Genomic DNA, 14,029 nt, shown 5'->3' on the forward strand with positions numbered 1-14,029 from the left:
TAGCCATAATATGGATAAATTGAAGTTATTAACTCTTGACAAGTTCAGCACAGCTGTTAACTGAAAGCCATTTTAGCTGTCTCTACCTCATAAAGCTGACTGAGAAAATCCAGCCAAGATGTGAAAAGGAAAAGGTCCCTACTTTGAAGAATATAAAATATGAAACATATTCTGGTTTGTTTAACACACTTTGTTTAAAATCACTAAGTTTATTTGCAAAAGCAATGCAGGTGAGCAGATACTGTACTTTTGGAAATATAGTGTATAATATTTATCAAATTTACCATATTATAAGCAAAATTCATATTTTATATTACCTGGGTGTTGGCCAACTGCCCACTTGTGCTATAAAAGATTGTTAATGGGGATTCAGATGGCTGATTAGCTGATTATGGGTCAGTACATCAGGGTAAGTCTGAAACTACACTGGAAACCACTTTGCAGAGAACACCAGCCCATATTTTGGGGTAAAAATTCACTGGAAATAATGTATTAATGACTTATCAGAGCATACTTAAGATGTTAACATAACTGTTATTTATTGTTTGTACAGACTTGATGGAGTTAGCTTTGATTCAGAATTTTAAGTATAATTGTTTTATTAATCTATAAGGTTTTAATGCATTTCACATTTATTTATTAGTAAGTTATTTATTTTGTCATCTGTCACATGCTGGACTATTCTGTATCTGGTCCTGTTGTGGTTGTGGTTGTAAATGTTAGAGTGGGTCTGGCCACTGTGTTTTTCACCAAAGATAAAAAGATAAAAACACTGTAATGTATAATGTTATCAATTAAATTTGATGGTTTTGGGTTTCTTTGGCTCTTATTGTGATTGTATTGACACTTTGTGAATTAGGGAAGAAAGTTGCTGTCAAAAGATCGTATTCACTTATCCTGGACATAAAAGCAATACTTTTCTTTGGGTCGGACTCAAACTGAACCATTCAAAAGTCCAGACCATACAAGGTAAGTATGAAAACAAAAATATTTAAATTACAAATTGCAGACAATGATGCAGCAGTTAATTGCAAATAGGTGAGCAGGTGGCTGGAGAGACGCCATTTATCTCACTATTGTTGCAGTACTAGCAAGATATACAAAATGCAATACTTTTTTTTTTACCATATATAAAAGAAATAATAAAAGGGAGGACAAGAAATACATTAAAAAAATGTAAAATGCTTCATTCCCCTTACCAAAAAAGTATACTAAGTATGCGTATTAAACTACATTAAGCTAAAAGTGTACTTCATAATACGCTATATTGTACTCTTTAAAAAAGTATAATCAAAGTTTACTTGCAAACATTTGATGAAAGCATATTATTAATGTATTTTTAATATATAAATAAAGTATATAAAGTACATAAATCTGGATCCTTTGTTTAACTTTTAGTTTAAAAGACCTGTACTAATATTGCACTTAAATAAAAGGCTTTTTTGTAAGGGTTTTCAGTTTCTGTTAGTACAAAGTGGGTTAGTATGTTAATATTTTGTGTACCAATTGGAGAAACCCACACAATAAAGATGAGTATACGGTATGGATCTTATAGTAATAGTGTTAGTTTGATACCAAAGGTGGTACTCTGTCAGTCTAGGCCTGGGTTGCCAGTTTTGTTTTACTGCCATCTGTAGGCAAATGTGTGCATGTGCATTCACAGTTTGGTCTACTTTTACTATTAAAGAAAGAAAATCACAAGTGAAACCACTAGAGGTGACATATAATTCAGTCACTCATCTGGGGTTACTTTAATATATATATATATATATATATTGCCCTATTAGAAGTAAATAACTCCATCAAGCATTAGGCCAGTAAAGGCAAGTAAAGCATGTTAACACAAAGATACGGCAAATATTTTTTGGTACACATCATTTTTAATGATATATAAAGCTCTGGACTTCAGTTTCTGAATCAGTTTCTCTGATTGTGCCATTAGTAAGTATTATATATTTGAGTAACATTGTTGTTTTATTTTAGAAACTACGACATTTCCCCCAAATTCCAAATAAAAATAGTGTCATTTAGAGCATTTATTTGCAGAAAATGAGAATAGCACTGGATTTTAATCACAGCTAAGTGGTTTACAAACTTCCGAGCACCACTACAGCTTGGTAGTTAGTTGCACTGTGTGTATATGTGTGTATGGCTGTGTATATACGTATATATGTGTATATATGTGTATGAGTGTGCGTGTGTATATGTATGTATGTGTTGGGCTGTTGAATTCCTCTCTACAGGACGGATTTATGTTTGTAATATTAGTATAAAGTTAGTAAATGTCTGATGGGAGGGTGTAGCGGGGTGGACGGTGTTTACAGGCGGAGGGCTGGGCAGTAAAGTCCGGGTAAAGGAGCTGTTTGGCTCAGAAAGCTGCTTTTGTTGCTCCGCTCTGTGTCTCTCCATGTGGCGCTTTTCTCCCAAGGGTGGGAGGGGCGGGCGCTCAGCGTAAATAATTCAGCCACCGCGAGGCTCAGCCAATCAGAGCTGCGCTTTTTGGTCGAGCCTCCGCGCGGGCAGCCAATCCGCGCGCGCGAATCGGATCCCTGCCTTGGCGTGCATTGCAATGCGCGTCATGTGACGGGGCCTCCGAGAAAACGCCAACATGGAGCCGAGACGAGCAGCGCGCTGTCCCGGACAATAACACGGAGAAAGAGCCGCGGGGAGCCGCGCTGACCGCGCATCCGCCCGCGGGGAGCTGGGCCGGGCTCGGGCCGCAGGTATGGGGGTGTGATCGGGCGTGTTTGGCGGAGTTCTGCGCGGCGGGGCGCCGCCTGGAGAGGGCAGGCTGTGGGTGACCCTGTGCTGCAGGACTCGGGCAGAGCGGGGCAGATCCAGCTTTATTTACCTCACATGTGCTCTGCCACGAGACACGTGGAGCTCTGCGCTGGGGAGAAGCTAAAACACCCAGAACTCGGGGAACTCGGGGGTCCTGGGGGGAGCAGGTAGCAGATGTGCGCAGGCCCGCTGCTGATCCTCAGTGTTGACGCACTTTTCAATAACAAGGCAACCACGTTAGCTAGTGTAGCTGCTGTACTGTACAGGCGAGCTACCAAACTCAGCAAAGTTACCCAGCTGCACTGTGAGCCTAAATAACTCCAGTTTACTTTAATAATCTGATTTAATACCATGCCTCAATGATTTTAAGTAGTGTTTAAGTGCTGAAAACTGATGTGTGTGTGTGTTTTGCACAATAATTCTACTTTATTTCATGGTCAGGTGAATAAAATATACAGCTCTGGAAAATAAACAAGAGACCACTTAAAAATGATGAGTTTCTTTATTTCTTCCAAATTGTAAACCTCTGGAATATAATCAAGAAGAAGATGGATGATCACAAGCCATTAAACCAAGCTGAACTGCTTGAATTTTTGCACCAGGAGTAAAGGCATAAAGTTATTCAAAAGCAGTGTGTAAGACTGGTGGAGGAGGAGAACATGCCAAGATGCATAAAAAAACTGTGATTAAAAAACAGTATTATTCCACCAAATATTAATTTCTGAACTCTGAAAACATTATTAATATGATTGTTTTCTTTGCATTATTTGAGGTCTAAAAGTTCTGCATCTTTATTTGGTATTTCAGCCATTTCTCGTTTTCTGCAAATAAATGCTCTAAATGACAAAATTTGTATTTGCAATTTGGGAGAAATGTTGTCTGTAGTTTTTAGAATAAAACAACAATGTTCATTTTACTCAAACATAAACCTATAAATAGCAAAATCAGAGAAACTGATTTAGGAAACTGAGGCGGTCTCTTAATTTGTGTTTAGTCGTCTTTTGAATTTAATTTAAGTAAAACATCAAAAAAAGTTTATAAATAAATAAAAATGTCATTAATATATTTTCTATATTTATATACTTTCAATATTTAAGCGAACAATCTTTCAACTTTGAATGTACCATCTTTACTGCAAAAAACGGGTTTACAGGTACTGAGCTGTAATAAACATTTAAAACTATTTAATAATGTGCTAATGAAAATAATTCATAACATAAGTGCTATTAATAATTTCACCAAAAATGAACTTTAACATAAAAAAAGATTTATTAACATTAGTTTCAGATTTTTCTTTAGTACTCCCAGCCAGCAAATTTAATTCAGAATTCAGAATCTTGATGAAGTATTGATTATCCAGGTCTGATAACTATAAATCATGCTGGACTGTAGTAGAGATTTGGAAAAGTTACAATTATGTTTTGCATTATTGTCACTTTGTAATTATTCTAATATGCTTACTGCCCAGATTTGTGGCTTTTAAAATGTTATCTTTACTATGTACAACCCTAATTCTAATCAAGTTGGGACACTGTGTAAAATGTAAATAAATGTAAAAGTGTTCTGCAAAGCTCATTAAAACTGAGGCAAAATGGAAAACCAGATCAGCTCAGATTGTTGCATATTAAGAAAAAGTTTTGTTACAGAGAAGACAGCAGATTTTCTGGATGGTGTTGCCTTGCATTTGTGGATTACGGCCTAATGAACTGTGTTCACAGACAGAAATGAGTTCTGGAAGTGTTCTTGAGGCCATGCAGTGATTTCCAGTACAAACTCAGTACAGCCTGTTTTTAATGCAGTGTTGCCTGAGGGCCTGAAGATCACCAGCATCCAGTATTGATCGTCTGTCTGTCTTGTCCATTGTGCACAGAGATTACTCCAGATTCTCCAAATCATTTGATGGTATTATGTACTATAGATTGGGGGGGATATATCAATTCTTTGCAATTTTATGTTGAGTAACATTTTTCTGATATTGGTGGAGCTCTGCTCATCTTTGCTGCTTTTGAGAGACTCTGCGTCTCTAGAATTATATTTTATGCTATTTTTATACCCAGCTTTTACTACCCACCTACATTTCCAGCCTTTCTTTCCCCCGCCCTAACTTTTTTAAAAATGTTCTTAATGAGTTGTTAGTAAAATATATCACTTTTAACATCAGGTATTTGTTATATATGGTCAAATGTGATTAAAATCATTAATCTCTAAGCTTTTCATGTTTTAATTTCCCCTTTTTGTCCCTCTTTCATTCTTTTCCAGTGGAATCAGCTTGTGGCCTTTTGGTGATCCATTTTTCCCACACTTCCTCAACCGACCATTAAAAATTTTTTTTTAAACTGGAAAGCAACAAATGGTCTCTATAAGTGATAAAGCAGTGACCACTGCTAATGATTCACTTGGGGACCAGGTGATGGCCTCCTTGCCTTTCATGGACGTTGGGGGCAGTGAAGGGAGCAGTTCGGCCTCCTGCTCCAGCCCGGAAATGGGAGACGCTGGCACTTACCTTGGCTGCAGCACGGGGGAGGAAGAGGAGGAGGAAGATTTTAACTCCGCGATTGGCGGGGAGGAGGATCTGGGAGCGGCACAGCTTCCCAGGCTGCCGGATTTCATCTCTCACGTTTCTAGCACCTTCTCTCCGACTCTTGAGGACATCGAGGAGTTCCTGATGGAGAAGATGGAGCTGGTCCAAGAGGGTCAGATGACCCCCGAGGAGCAGTCCGTGGAGGTTGTTTCTAAAGAGCAGCCATCTTTTAAAAGTGATCAGAGCAATAATATTAATACTGAAGCAGCTAAGTCTTCCACAGTGCCTCCTGCAGGCCAGAATGATAACGCTGCTGTTGCTGCTAGCTCCACTCCGGTGCTGGTTGGTGCTCCGCTGGTGCTGCAGATCCAGCCTGTGCAGCTCAGCGATCCCCTTCCCCAACCCAACCCCCAAGTTGGGCCAGCCAACGGGCTGCGGGTGGCACACCTGGTGCTGGGCGTCCAGGGCGGGCAGAACATCACGCTGCTTTCACCACAGGTGCCCTCTGCAACCCTCCTGCCTATCGTGGGTGAAGCAGGAGGCCAAGATCCAAAGTACGTGAAGATCGCCCCTTTTCCAATCACAGTGCGGGCAGTCGGCATAACGGGCACCAGCTTGGTCAAAGCCATCCCTCCACGCCCACCCAGACCCTCCACAGAGACTCTGCGGGTGCACAAATGCTCTCATCCAGGGTGCGAGAAGATGTACACCAAAAGCAGCCACCTGAAGGCCCACTTCCGCAGACACACGGGCGAGAAGCCATATTTGTGCAGCTGGCCGGACTGCGGCTGGAGGTGAAGTTCTTTTTAACGTTTTTATTGCACTCCAGCTCACCCTACATGTAAAATGTACCGTATTTTTCGCACATAAAATCCTTTCATTTTCCTAAAAATCGTCAATGCTCCTTATAATCCAATGTGCCGTATGTATGATTTTTATTCCAGTCAGGTTGTAAGAAGCAGTAAATCCACTCTCCAGAACCGAATGGAGCAGTATTAGCATTAGCCGCTGACTGCGCTAAGCACTAGCTTTTTTGCCATATAGAGGTGAATATTATCGGCCTGTAGCCTGGAGCTAACCCCAGAAAATAGACGTTATATAGTAATTACATGTTTATTTGCACAGTTATTAGAATAAATTGCATTTATCAAAAATGGACTAACAAGGTTTTAAATGACAGAAAAATTATATGTTCCCTTGGGGGGCTTGGAGGTTCAGGCTTCCTTGTTTGGTAAATGTGAGTGAGATGTACAGCTCTGGAAAAAATGTAGACCACTTCAGTTTCTGAATAAGTTTCTCTGATTTTGGTATGTATAGGTATATATTTGAGTAAAATGAACATATTCTTTTGTTCTATAAACGGAAATGAGAAATGGCTAAAATAAAAAAAAAAAGATTCAGAGCTTTCAGACCTCAAATAATGCAAAGAAAACAAGTTCATATTATAAAGTTTTAAGAGTTCAGAAATCAATATTTGGTGGAATAATCCTGGTTTGTAATCACAGTTTTCATGTATCTTGGCATCATGTTCTCCTCCAGCAGTCTTACACACTGCTTTTGGATAACTATATGCCTTTAATCCTGTTGCACAAATTCAAGCAGTTCAGCTTGGTTTGATGGCTTGTGATCATCTATCTTTCTTTTGATTATGTTCTAAAGGTTTTTAATATGACAAAATCAGAGAAACTCATCATTTTTAGATTGTCTCTTAAATTTTCCCTGAGCTGCACATTTACTAAGAATGGGAAACAGCTTGTTTAACTACTCTAGCAGGCTCTAGGACAATTTAGTGAGAGAATTTTAGAAATGTAGTGATGACTATTTTAACGCTTTGTTTTAAATTAATTTAAATGATTAATCGTTGCAGCCCTAAGGTTTTGACATCCCCTGTTATATGGAACTTGGCCTTCAACTTAGAGCTGGTACTTCGAAGAATGCCAATGTAACTTGGTTTTGCGGAACACCAGCTTGAAGTTGAAGCACTGTCGCATGGGTTGTATCCAGATCAGTCAAACGTGGCATGATGCAGATTCTTTGAGCACACACCTACAGTGCTACAGTGGCCACTGTGGCAGAGCTCATGCTCACAAGTGCTGCCGCTCAGGTGCTGCCACAATCCGATGCTGTTACAAATTGGAATTTAACAGGCTTTCCTACAATATAAGATTCATTGCCAATTAGCATTGTTACTACAAAGGAATACCAAATATATAAAACACATATTTCCTTGTTTTTGTGCTATGTTGCTATGTTTTATTAGAATTCTTATGTCTTTTATCGTGTTTTGATCTGCTGCTGCAGGTTCTCGCGGTCTGATGAATTGTCCCGCCACCGTCGCTCTCACTCCGGAGTCAAGCCTTACGAGTGCACCATGTGCGACAAGAAATTCGCCAGGAGCGACCACTTATCCAAACACACCAAGGTGCACAGGAGCCCGCGCACCAGCAGACTAATCAGAACCAACTTCTGAAGCGCCAGGACCTCCTGACCCCACCCCTACCCACACTTACACACCAACTCACCCACCCACAGCAGACCTGGAGCTCGGAGGCTAACAGGCTAACTGGCTAACAAGCAGAGAGTTAGAAGATCTAAACTGACTGCAGTCTTCCCTTACCTTTTTTCCCGCCTCCTTTTTTTTTTTCATTTTATAGTTTATCCAGATGTTTGCTTTTCTTGGTGCTACACTAAGCTAAGTCGAATCTCAGGGATGTGATTGTTCAGCTCAAAGCAGATTTCTGGTGATCCGCTAGGCTCAGGCCCAGGCCCAGCTGAAGCTTAGCTAATTGCTCCGTTCTCCGTTCAGCGGGGGTGAAAGTTGCGGGAGGTTTTGTTATGGAAGCTAATGTAGGTCAGCTGAGGTTTGAGATTTGTTTTTGTATTGACTTTTCACTTAATTTCACAAAAAAGAAGAGATTAGGAGGGTTTTGAAGGCAATCCAATGCAAAATTAAAGATTTGGAGAGATTAAGTGCTACATTTGGGTGCTAAATGTCTGTATTTTGCGAGTATTCCCTTAAGTAAGTCTGTTCAGACGGGAATAGTATGTATAGTAAGTAGTATTAGTAGTTTATTATCAAGTCAAGTCTCAAGTTAATGGTTTGGGCAGGAGGTAGCACAGACATGAGCTGAATTAAGGTTAAGCGATTATAGGGCGATTATAGTCTCAAGACTGCCGTAAATAATAATAAATAAAGACCAATGTAGAAAATAATAATAATAATAATAATAATAATAATAATAATTATTAATAGACTATCATGTTGTTTCATGGTGAAGCCAAGATGAAGATCCCCCGCCTTTTTAGATTGTGGCAATATGCACTCATATAACGTGAGCTTTTAATGCAAAATAATGCAATTAAAATGCAAAAATATCTCGACTGTCGTGGAATAGTATCAGTTTTATAGCACTTAGTGTACTCTGCGGAGTACCGCCCTCTGAACAGTTCAATCAAGACAAAGTCCAGTGTGATTGTCGTTACACCTATGTATTACTCTACATATTATTTACATATTCATATTCATATTTCTCTCATTTTCTTTTTTTGTTTTGTACTGAAGTAGGAAGTACCTACGAAAATGCTACTAATCTGTAAAGGACGTTTTCTTGGCCCAATCACATCCCTGATTGAACCAGAAGATATTCTCACGTTGAGTATCTTCCAACTTTTCTCCTGTGCCTCGTTAAATATGTATATACAATATAAGTATATACACATCTCTCTCTCACTCGGTCGAGAGAGGCTATGCCAAACCAGAGCTCCCTTACATACATACATACGTTTGTTATCTCTGGGACTTTGGGTGAGTGACTTCACTATGTTTATGGACAAAGTTGCTCATCATCATTATCATCATCGTCGTCATCATCGTATAAATATATATATACGTATATACACGTACTGTAATACAGACCTATAAGCTAGGAGCAGTTTTGTTCTTTCTCCATGTAAAGTATCGTTTCCTTTGAAAAGAAAAGCTGCTTCCTTACATTATCATAGTGTGCTTTTGCTTCTGATCAATGCATTAACAATGAATACATGGTGCACTTCACTCAATAAGCTACGTTCAGGAGGACAGCCTACTGCCGTAATGTCCTGATTCAGAAGGGGGCAGCTGATTGTTGATTGTCTCGTCGATATGAAGCTATGGGTCGCTGTGTGAAAGAGTAATGAATCATCAGAGACTGTTACTCGCCATCTCTTCTTTATCCGGGTGACTGTCAGTGAGTTTTCTTCACTGGGGAGGGGAAACGGCTCATTCATTCAGAAAGTCACAGCGCTGGTTAAAGAATGAAAGTTTATCCAGCTGAATGATTTCTACACCTGTACTCCCTTTTTTTTTGTTTTGTTTTCTTTCTGGAAGTTTTCTGCCATCTTGCCTTTATGCTTTATGTGTTTTTTGAATATGTAACTGGGCTCATATTCATAAAGCTTCTCAGAGAGTAGGCGTACTGATCTAGGATTCGATTTCTTGCTTATTTGTTGCTTATTAAGAGACGTCACAGTACAAAATTCACCATCATAACCAACAAAAGTATTTTGAAGATTTTGATTTTTGGAGGTGTAAATATGAAAAAAAGCACCCTGTGCAGCTAACTTTTTACTTTTTATTTATTCACCCAAATTAGCAGAACCAGTTAACACCTTAGACCCTGCTTGTAGACATGTTTTATATTAGGGCTGCACTATATATCGTTTAAGCATCATCATCACGATGCACAGCTCTGTCTCTGTGTTTGTGTGAGTGCTGCTGCCTGAGAAGGGGGGAGGGGGGGTCAGGGGTAAACACGAGGTAACCGCATGGTACTCATTATGAGGTTTTACTTCAACCAGAGTCCATTTCATACCAGTTATCTCCTTTAACAAAAGGAGACCCAAAATTGAACCCTGTGGGATCAATGAATAGATAATAAATATAAGATTCTAGGGGTTAACCCACCTACCCAACCACCCACTCACCAGGACAATTTTAAGGCAATTCACGGCACATTAATGCAGTAGGATGATAATAATTTAATGCAGTGTCTGGCTGTGTCTTGTATCTCTAAACAACTGTCAAAAAAAAATGGCAGAAAATCTTTTGGTTTTTTTTTTATTGTATATTGTGTATATTATACATATTTTATATTGTAAACGTTAAAATTAAAAGTAGAATTTTACTGCTTTAGTGTGCCCTGAATTGCCTTGCCTTTGTTAATTGGCTTCAAATGTGGGGAAAAAAGGGTCTCATTCAAACTGCAAAATCAAAGAGAAAAAAGTTTTTCCCTTTTTCATTTTCTGATTTTACATTTAATGATTATCATTTGGATACTACATACACCGACCCATCAGATATTTGCTTCAAGAGAAGATACATATTTAATAATTTTATAAATACTGTTTGAGAAAGCCAGAAATGAAGCTAGAAAATAAAAAAAAAATAGATGAAAACCTGTTTCTTTTTTTCAATATTTGATGCAAGTTTTTCATATGATTTTCAGTTCTTGGTCAGAAAATTGAGCTGATAGTAAATCTTACATCACTAGGACCCAGCCAGTGGGAGCATGGTTAATTGTGCTCTCTCGGGCTCCGGCTGCTGATGCTGAAGCAGCTTGACCTGCTAATTAAATGTGCAATTCTGGGGCCATATAGCCACAAAGTAACCATATAGTGCACTATTTCTGTAATAGGGAGCAATTCAGAACACAGGTCATGTTTACATTAGGTCAGCTCAGATGTTCTTTATGGTCAGTGTTCTATGGTCTGCCCTCTGGTGCTATATAAAACAGTTACATCTACACACTGTTGTACTTAATGCATTTGAAGTACCAACAATTTAAGGAAGAATTTCAACAAGTTTTATGAACCTTCTGACCTTCTGTCCTTTTTCTCATAAAGAATGATCTACAAGCAGCACAGGCTTTTAGAACGACCTTCACAGTCGCCTGACTTTAACATCATTCAAAACCTGTGGGTGGGAGCAGTCTAAAAATATTGCAGAACTAGAAGCACTTAGAAGTGAAGAGTGGGTGAAAATTATTTTTAAAAAAAAGAGCAGAAAGACTCTGAGCTAAACTGACTAAAAATGCTGTTAGTAAGTAATTATTGTTATACGTCCGATCTCCAAAAGTACAAACTTCTGACGTGACTTAGAATCAGAATTAGCTCTTATTAACAAGACCCTAGATCAGCGTTCCTACTCTGAGAAGCTTCATGAACGACGGCCCTTAAATTGTTCTTTTATTTTTGACAATTCAGTCTTTCTGTGGATTTGTATAAGAACGCTATTGGTAATAATCATGAATAATTGCCATTCCCTTCCTGTTTTGACCGCAAACCTCACCTGTTATGTAGCAACCGGCTTAACCTGTTACACAGTAACTGAATTCACATGTTACTTTGTAACTGATTTTTCCTGTTACATGGTAACCAGCTTAATCTGTTACAAAGTAATTGATTTTGCATGTTACTTGGTAACTGATTTCCGTTGTTACATAGTAACTGAATTCATCTGTTACATAGTAACTGGCTTAACCAGTTACATATTAATAAGAATTGCATTTGAATTTACTTGGTAACTGAATTCAGTTGTTACGTAGTAACCAGGTTAACCTGTTACATAATAACAGAATTCATATTATGGTCATTGAATGTGGATATTTCTTAGTAACTGAATTCAGATTAACCTGTTACATAGTAATTGAATTTGCATGTTACTTGGTAACTGAATTCATCTGTTACATGGTAACCAGATTAACTTGTTACATAGTAACTTGATTCATCTGTTAGATAGTAACCAGATTAACCTGTTACATAGTAATTGAATTTGCATGTTACTTGGTAACTGAATTCATCTGTTACATGGTAACCAGATTAACCTGTTACATAGTAACTTGATTCATCTGTTAGATAGTAACTATGAATGAATTAATCTTTTACATAGTAACATAATAACAGGATCAATTTGTAACATAGTAACTGAATTCATCTGTTACATTGTAATTATATTAACGTTACATTGTAACCAAATTCACCTGTTACATAGTAACCGGATTCACCTGTTACATGGTAAATGAATTCATCTGTTACTTGGTAACCAGATTAAACTGTTACATAGTAATCACACTCACCTGTTACATGGTAACCTGGATATTACATAGAAAAAAAATGTTTCACAGTGTGGAACAGGCTGTGTTTGAAAAAAGCCCACTAATGTAAAGGTGCTTATTTTGGTCTCCTGATTCTTTTGATTGGTTGACAATGTTTCAGTGTTTTTCCCCTACGTGTTCTCTTGTTTTTTTTTGGAAGAGAAGTGTGCTGTAAAGAGATTGATCTCCAAAACCCCACCCCCATCCATACCCCAGCCCTCCTGTCATCTGCCTTAACAGGAAATTCATTAACATATTAATACTTTTCCTTTTTCAAAGCAATCCAATGTAGCTGCTCGACTGTATAGCTGGAGACGTGTAGGTTATATTTTTGAATAACTGAGAAACAAAAAAATGCTATTTTCCTATGTACAACAATAAAACAATAAGAAACAATTGGCTGAGAAGCTAACTTGGCATCCATGATGTTGTTTTGGATTAATCTTAAGCCATTGCAAATCTGTCTTTTACACAGCGCTGGGGTTGTTTCATGGATGAACAGGTTTTGTAAGTGATCTGAGATGACTGGCATAAGCTAACTGCAGTTCAGAATGTAAAATACAGTCCCCTGTTTACAAGCCTGTGTTGGGTTTTGTCTATTTCTGTGTTTTTCTGTTATTTGCTGGTCTTTCCAAACTGCTGGATCAGTAATGTGGCTGTAAAGCATGTGGGAAAGGAATCTTAGCGTGGCTTATTGAAGCTGGAGCGCCTGTACGACAGGAATGTCTGGCTCTCTGTGGTTGATTTTTGAGAGCTGGAGAGGGTTTGGAAGGCGTGTCTGAGTGTAACTGGCAGGTTGGGAATTCGGAGGTTACTGTAGGTTGGATGTTCTGTTAAAACAGGGAAATACATTAAAGAAATAGACTATCATTTTTTAAAATACAGCTTTCACAAGTTTTTAAGTGTCACCAGGGTAATTTTTGCTAAAATGATGTGCAAAAATTAAATTTAAAAGGAAAAACTGCCTTAAAAGTGTCTACAGAGTAAACTTAATCCATTCGGTTTACTTTGAAGTTTTTTGCAGTTTTTTTCTGGCTGAAATAGGCCCTTTTTTGTAATATCATTTGATAACAATGCATTATCCAGTGTTTTGCACATCCAAACACCATGGAAACATGTCAATAGATAGACATAGTACAGTACTGTGTGTACAACAGATTTTTTAATGACACACAAATAAGTTAAAGTGACAATACACAGTGTAAAACTACTGCTTTTACTACTGTTGATGTGCAGTGCAGCCAGCTTGGATCACCAACCCAACTCAAATAATAGTTGTACTATTATTTTAGTAGTTCAAACAGAACACTTACCTAGGACTGTTTTGTTATTGTGTGAAGAGTTTTTAACATAATTGTCATATGATTTTGACGTTTCCTGAAAAACTTAAGTTAAAAAAATAGTTTATAAATATAAATAAATTATTGATTTTTTTTAACCAGCGCACTGTGCAAATTTCACAACTTTTCCAGAAAGTTGTAAATGGGCCTTAAAATCTCAAAATCACTTCTTTATTTTTGCATAAGTGTAGTAAGGTGGTTTACAACAGGGAGAGAGAGAGACAGACAGGCATAGAGAAAGGTAGAGACAGACAGGG

General features: G+C 38.1%; 2 protein-coding genes across 2 annotated transcripts in view; one reads left to right on the plus strand and one right to left on the minus strand.

The window, feature by feature from the left end:
- The window catches only part of cdk18 (cyclin dependent kinase 18), a 548,438-nt gene that overhangs the window by 343,974 nt on the left and 190,435 nt on the right, over nt 1-14,029 (minus strand). The window lies entirely within an intron of this gene.
- On the plus strand, nt 2,572-12,844 carry si:ch211-117k10.3 (Krueppel-like factor 15). Its single transcript, XM_007251405.4, has 3 exons — nt 2,572-2,723; nt 5,041-6,096; nt 7,604-12,844. The coding sequence occupies exons 2-3, from the start codon at nt 5,132-5,134 to the stop codon at nt 7,770-7,772; spliced, it is 1,134 nt and encodes a 377-aa protein (XP_007251467.3). The 5' UTR covers nt 2,572-2,723; nt 5,041-5,131; the 3' UTR covers nt 7,773-12,844.

Source organism: Astyanax mexicanus, chromosome 24 (assembly GCF_023375975.1).
Source record: "Astyanax mexicanus isolate ESR-SI-001 chromosome 24, AstMex3_surface, whole genome shotgun sequence".
Lineage (NCBI taxonomy): Eukaryota > Metazoa > Chordata > Actinopteri > Characiformes > Acestrorhamphidae > Astyanax > Astyanax mexicanus.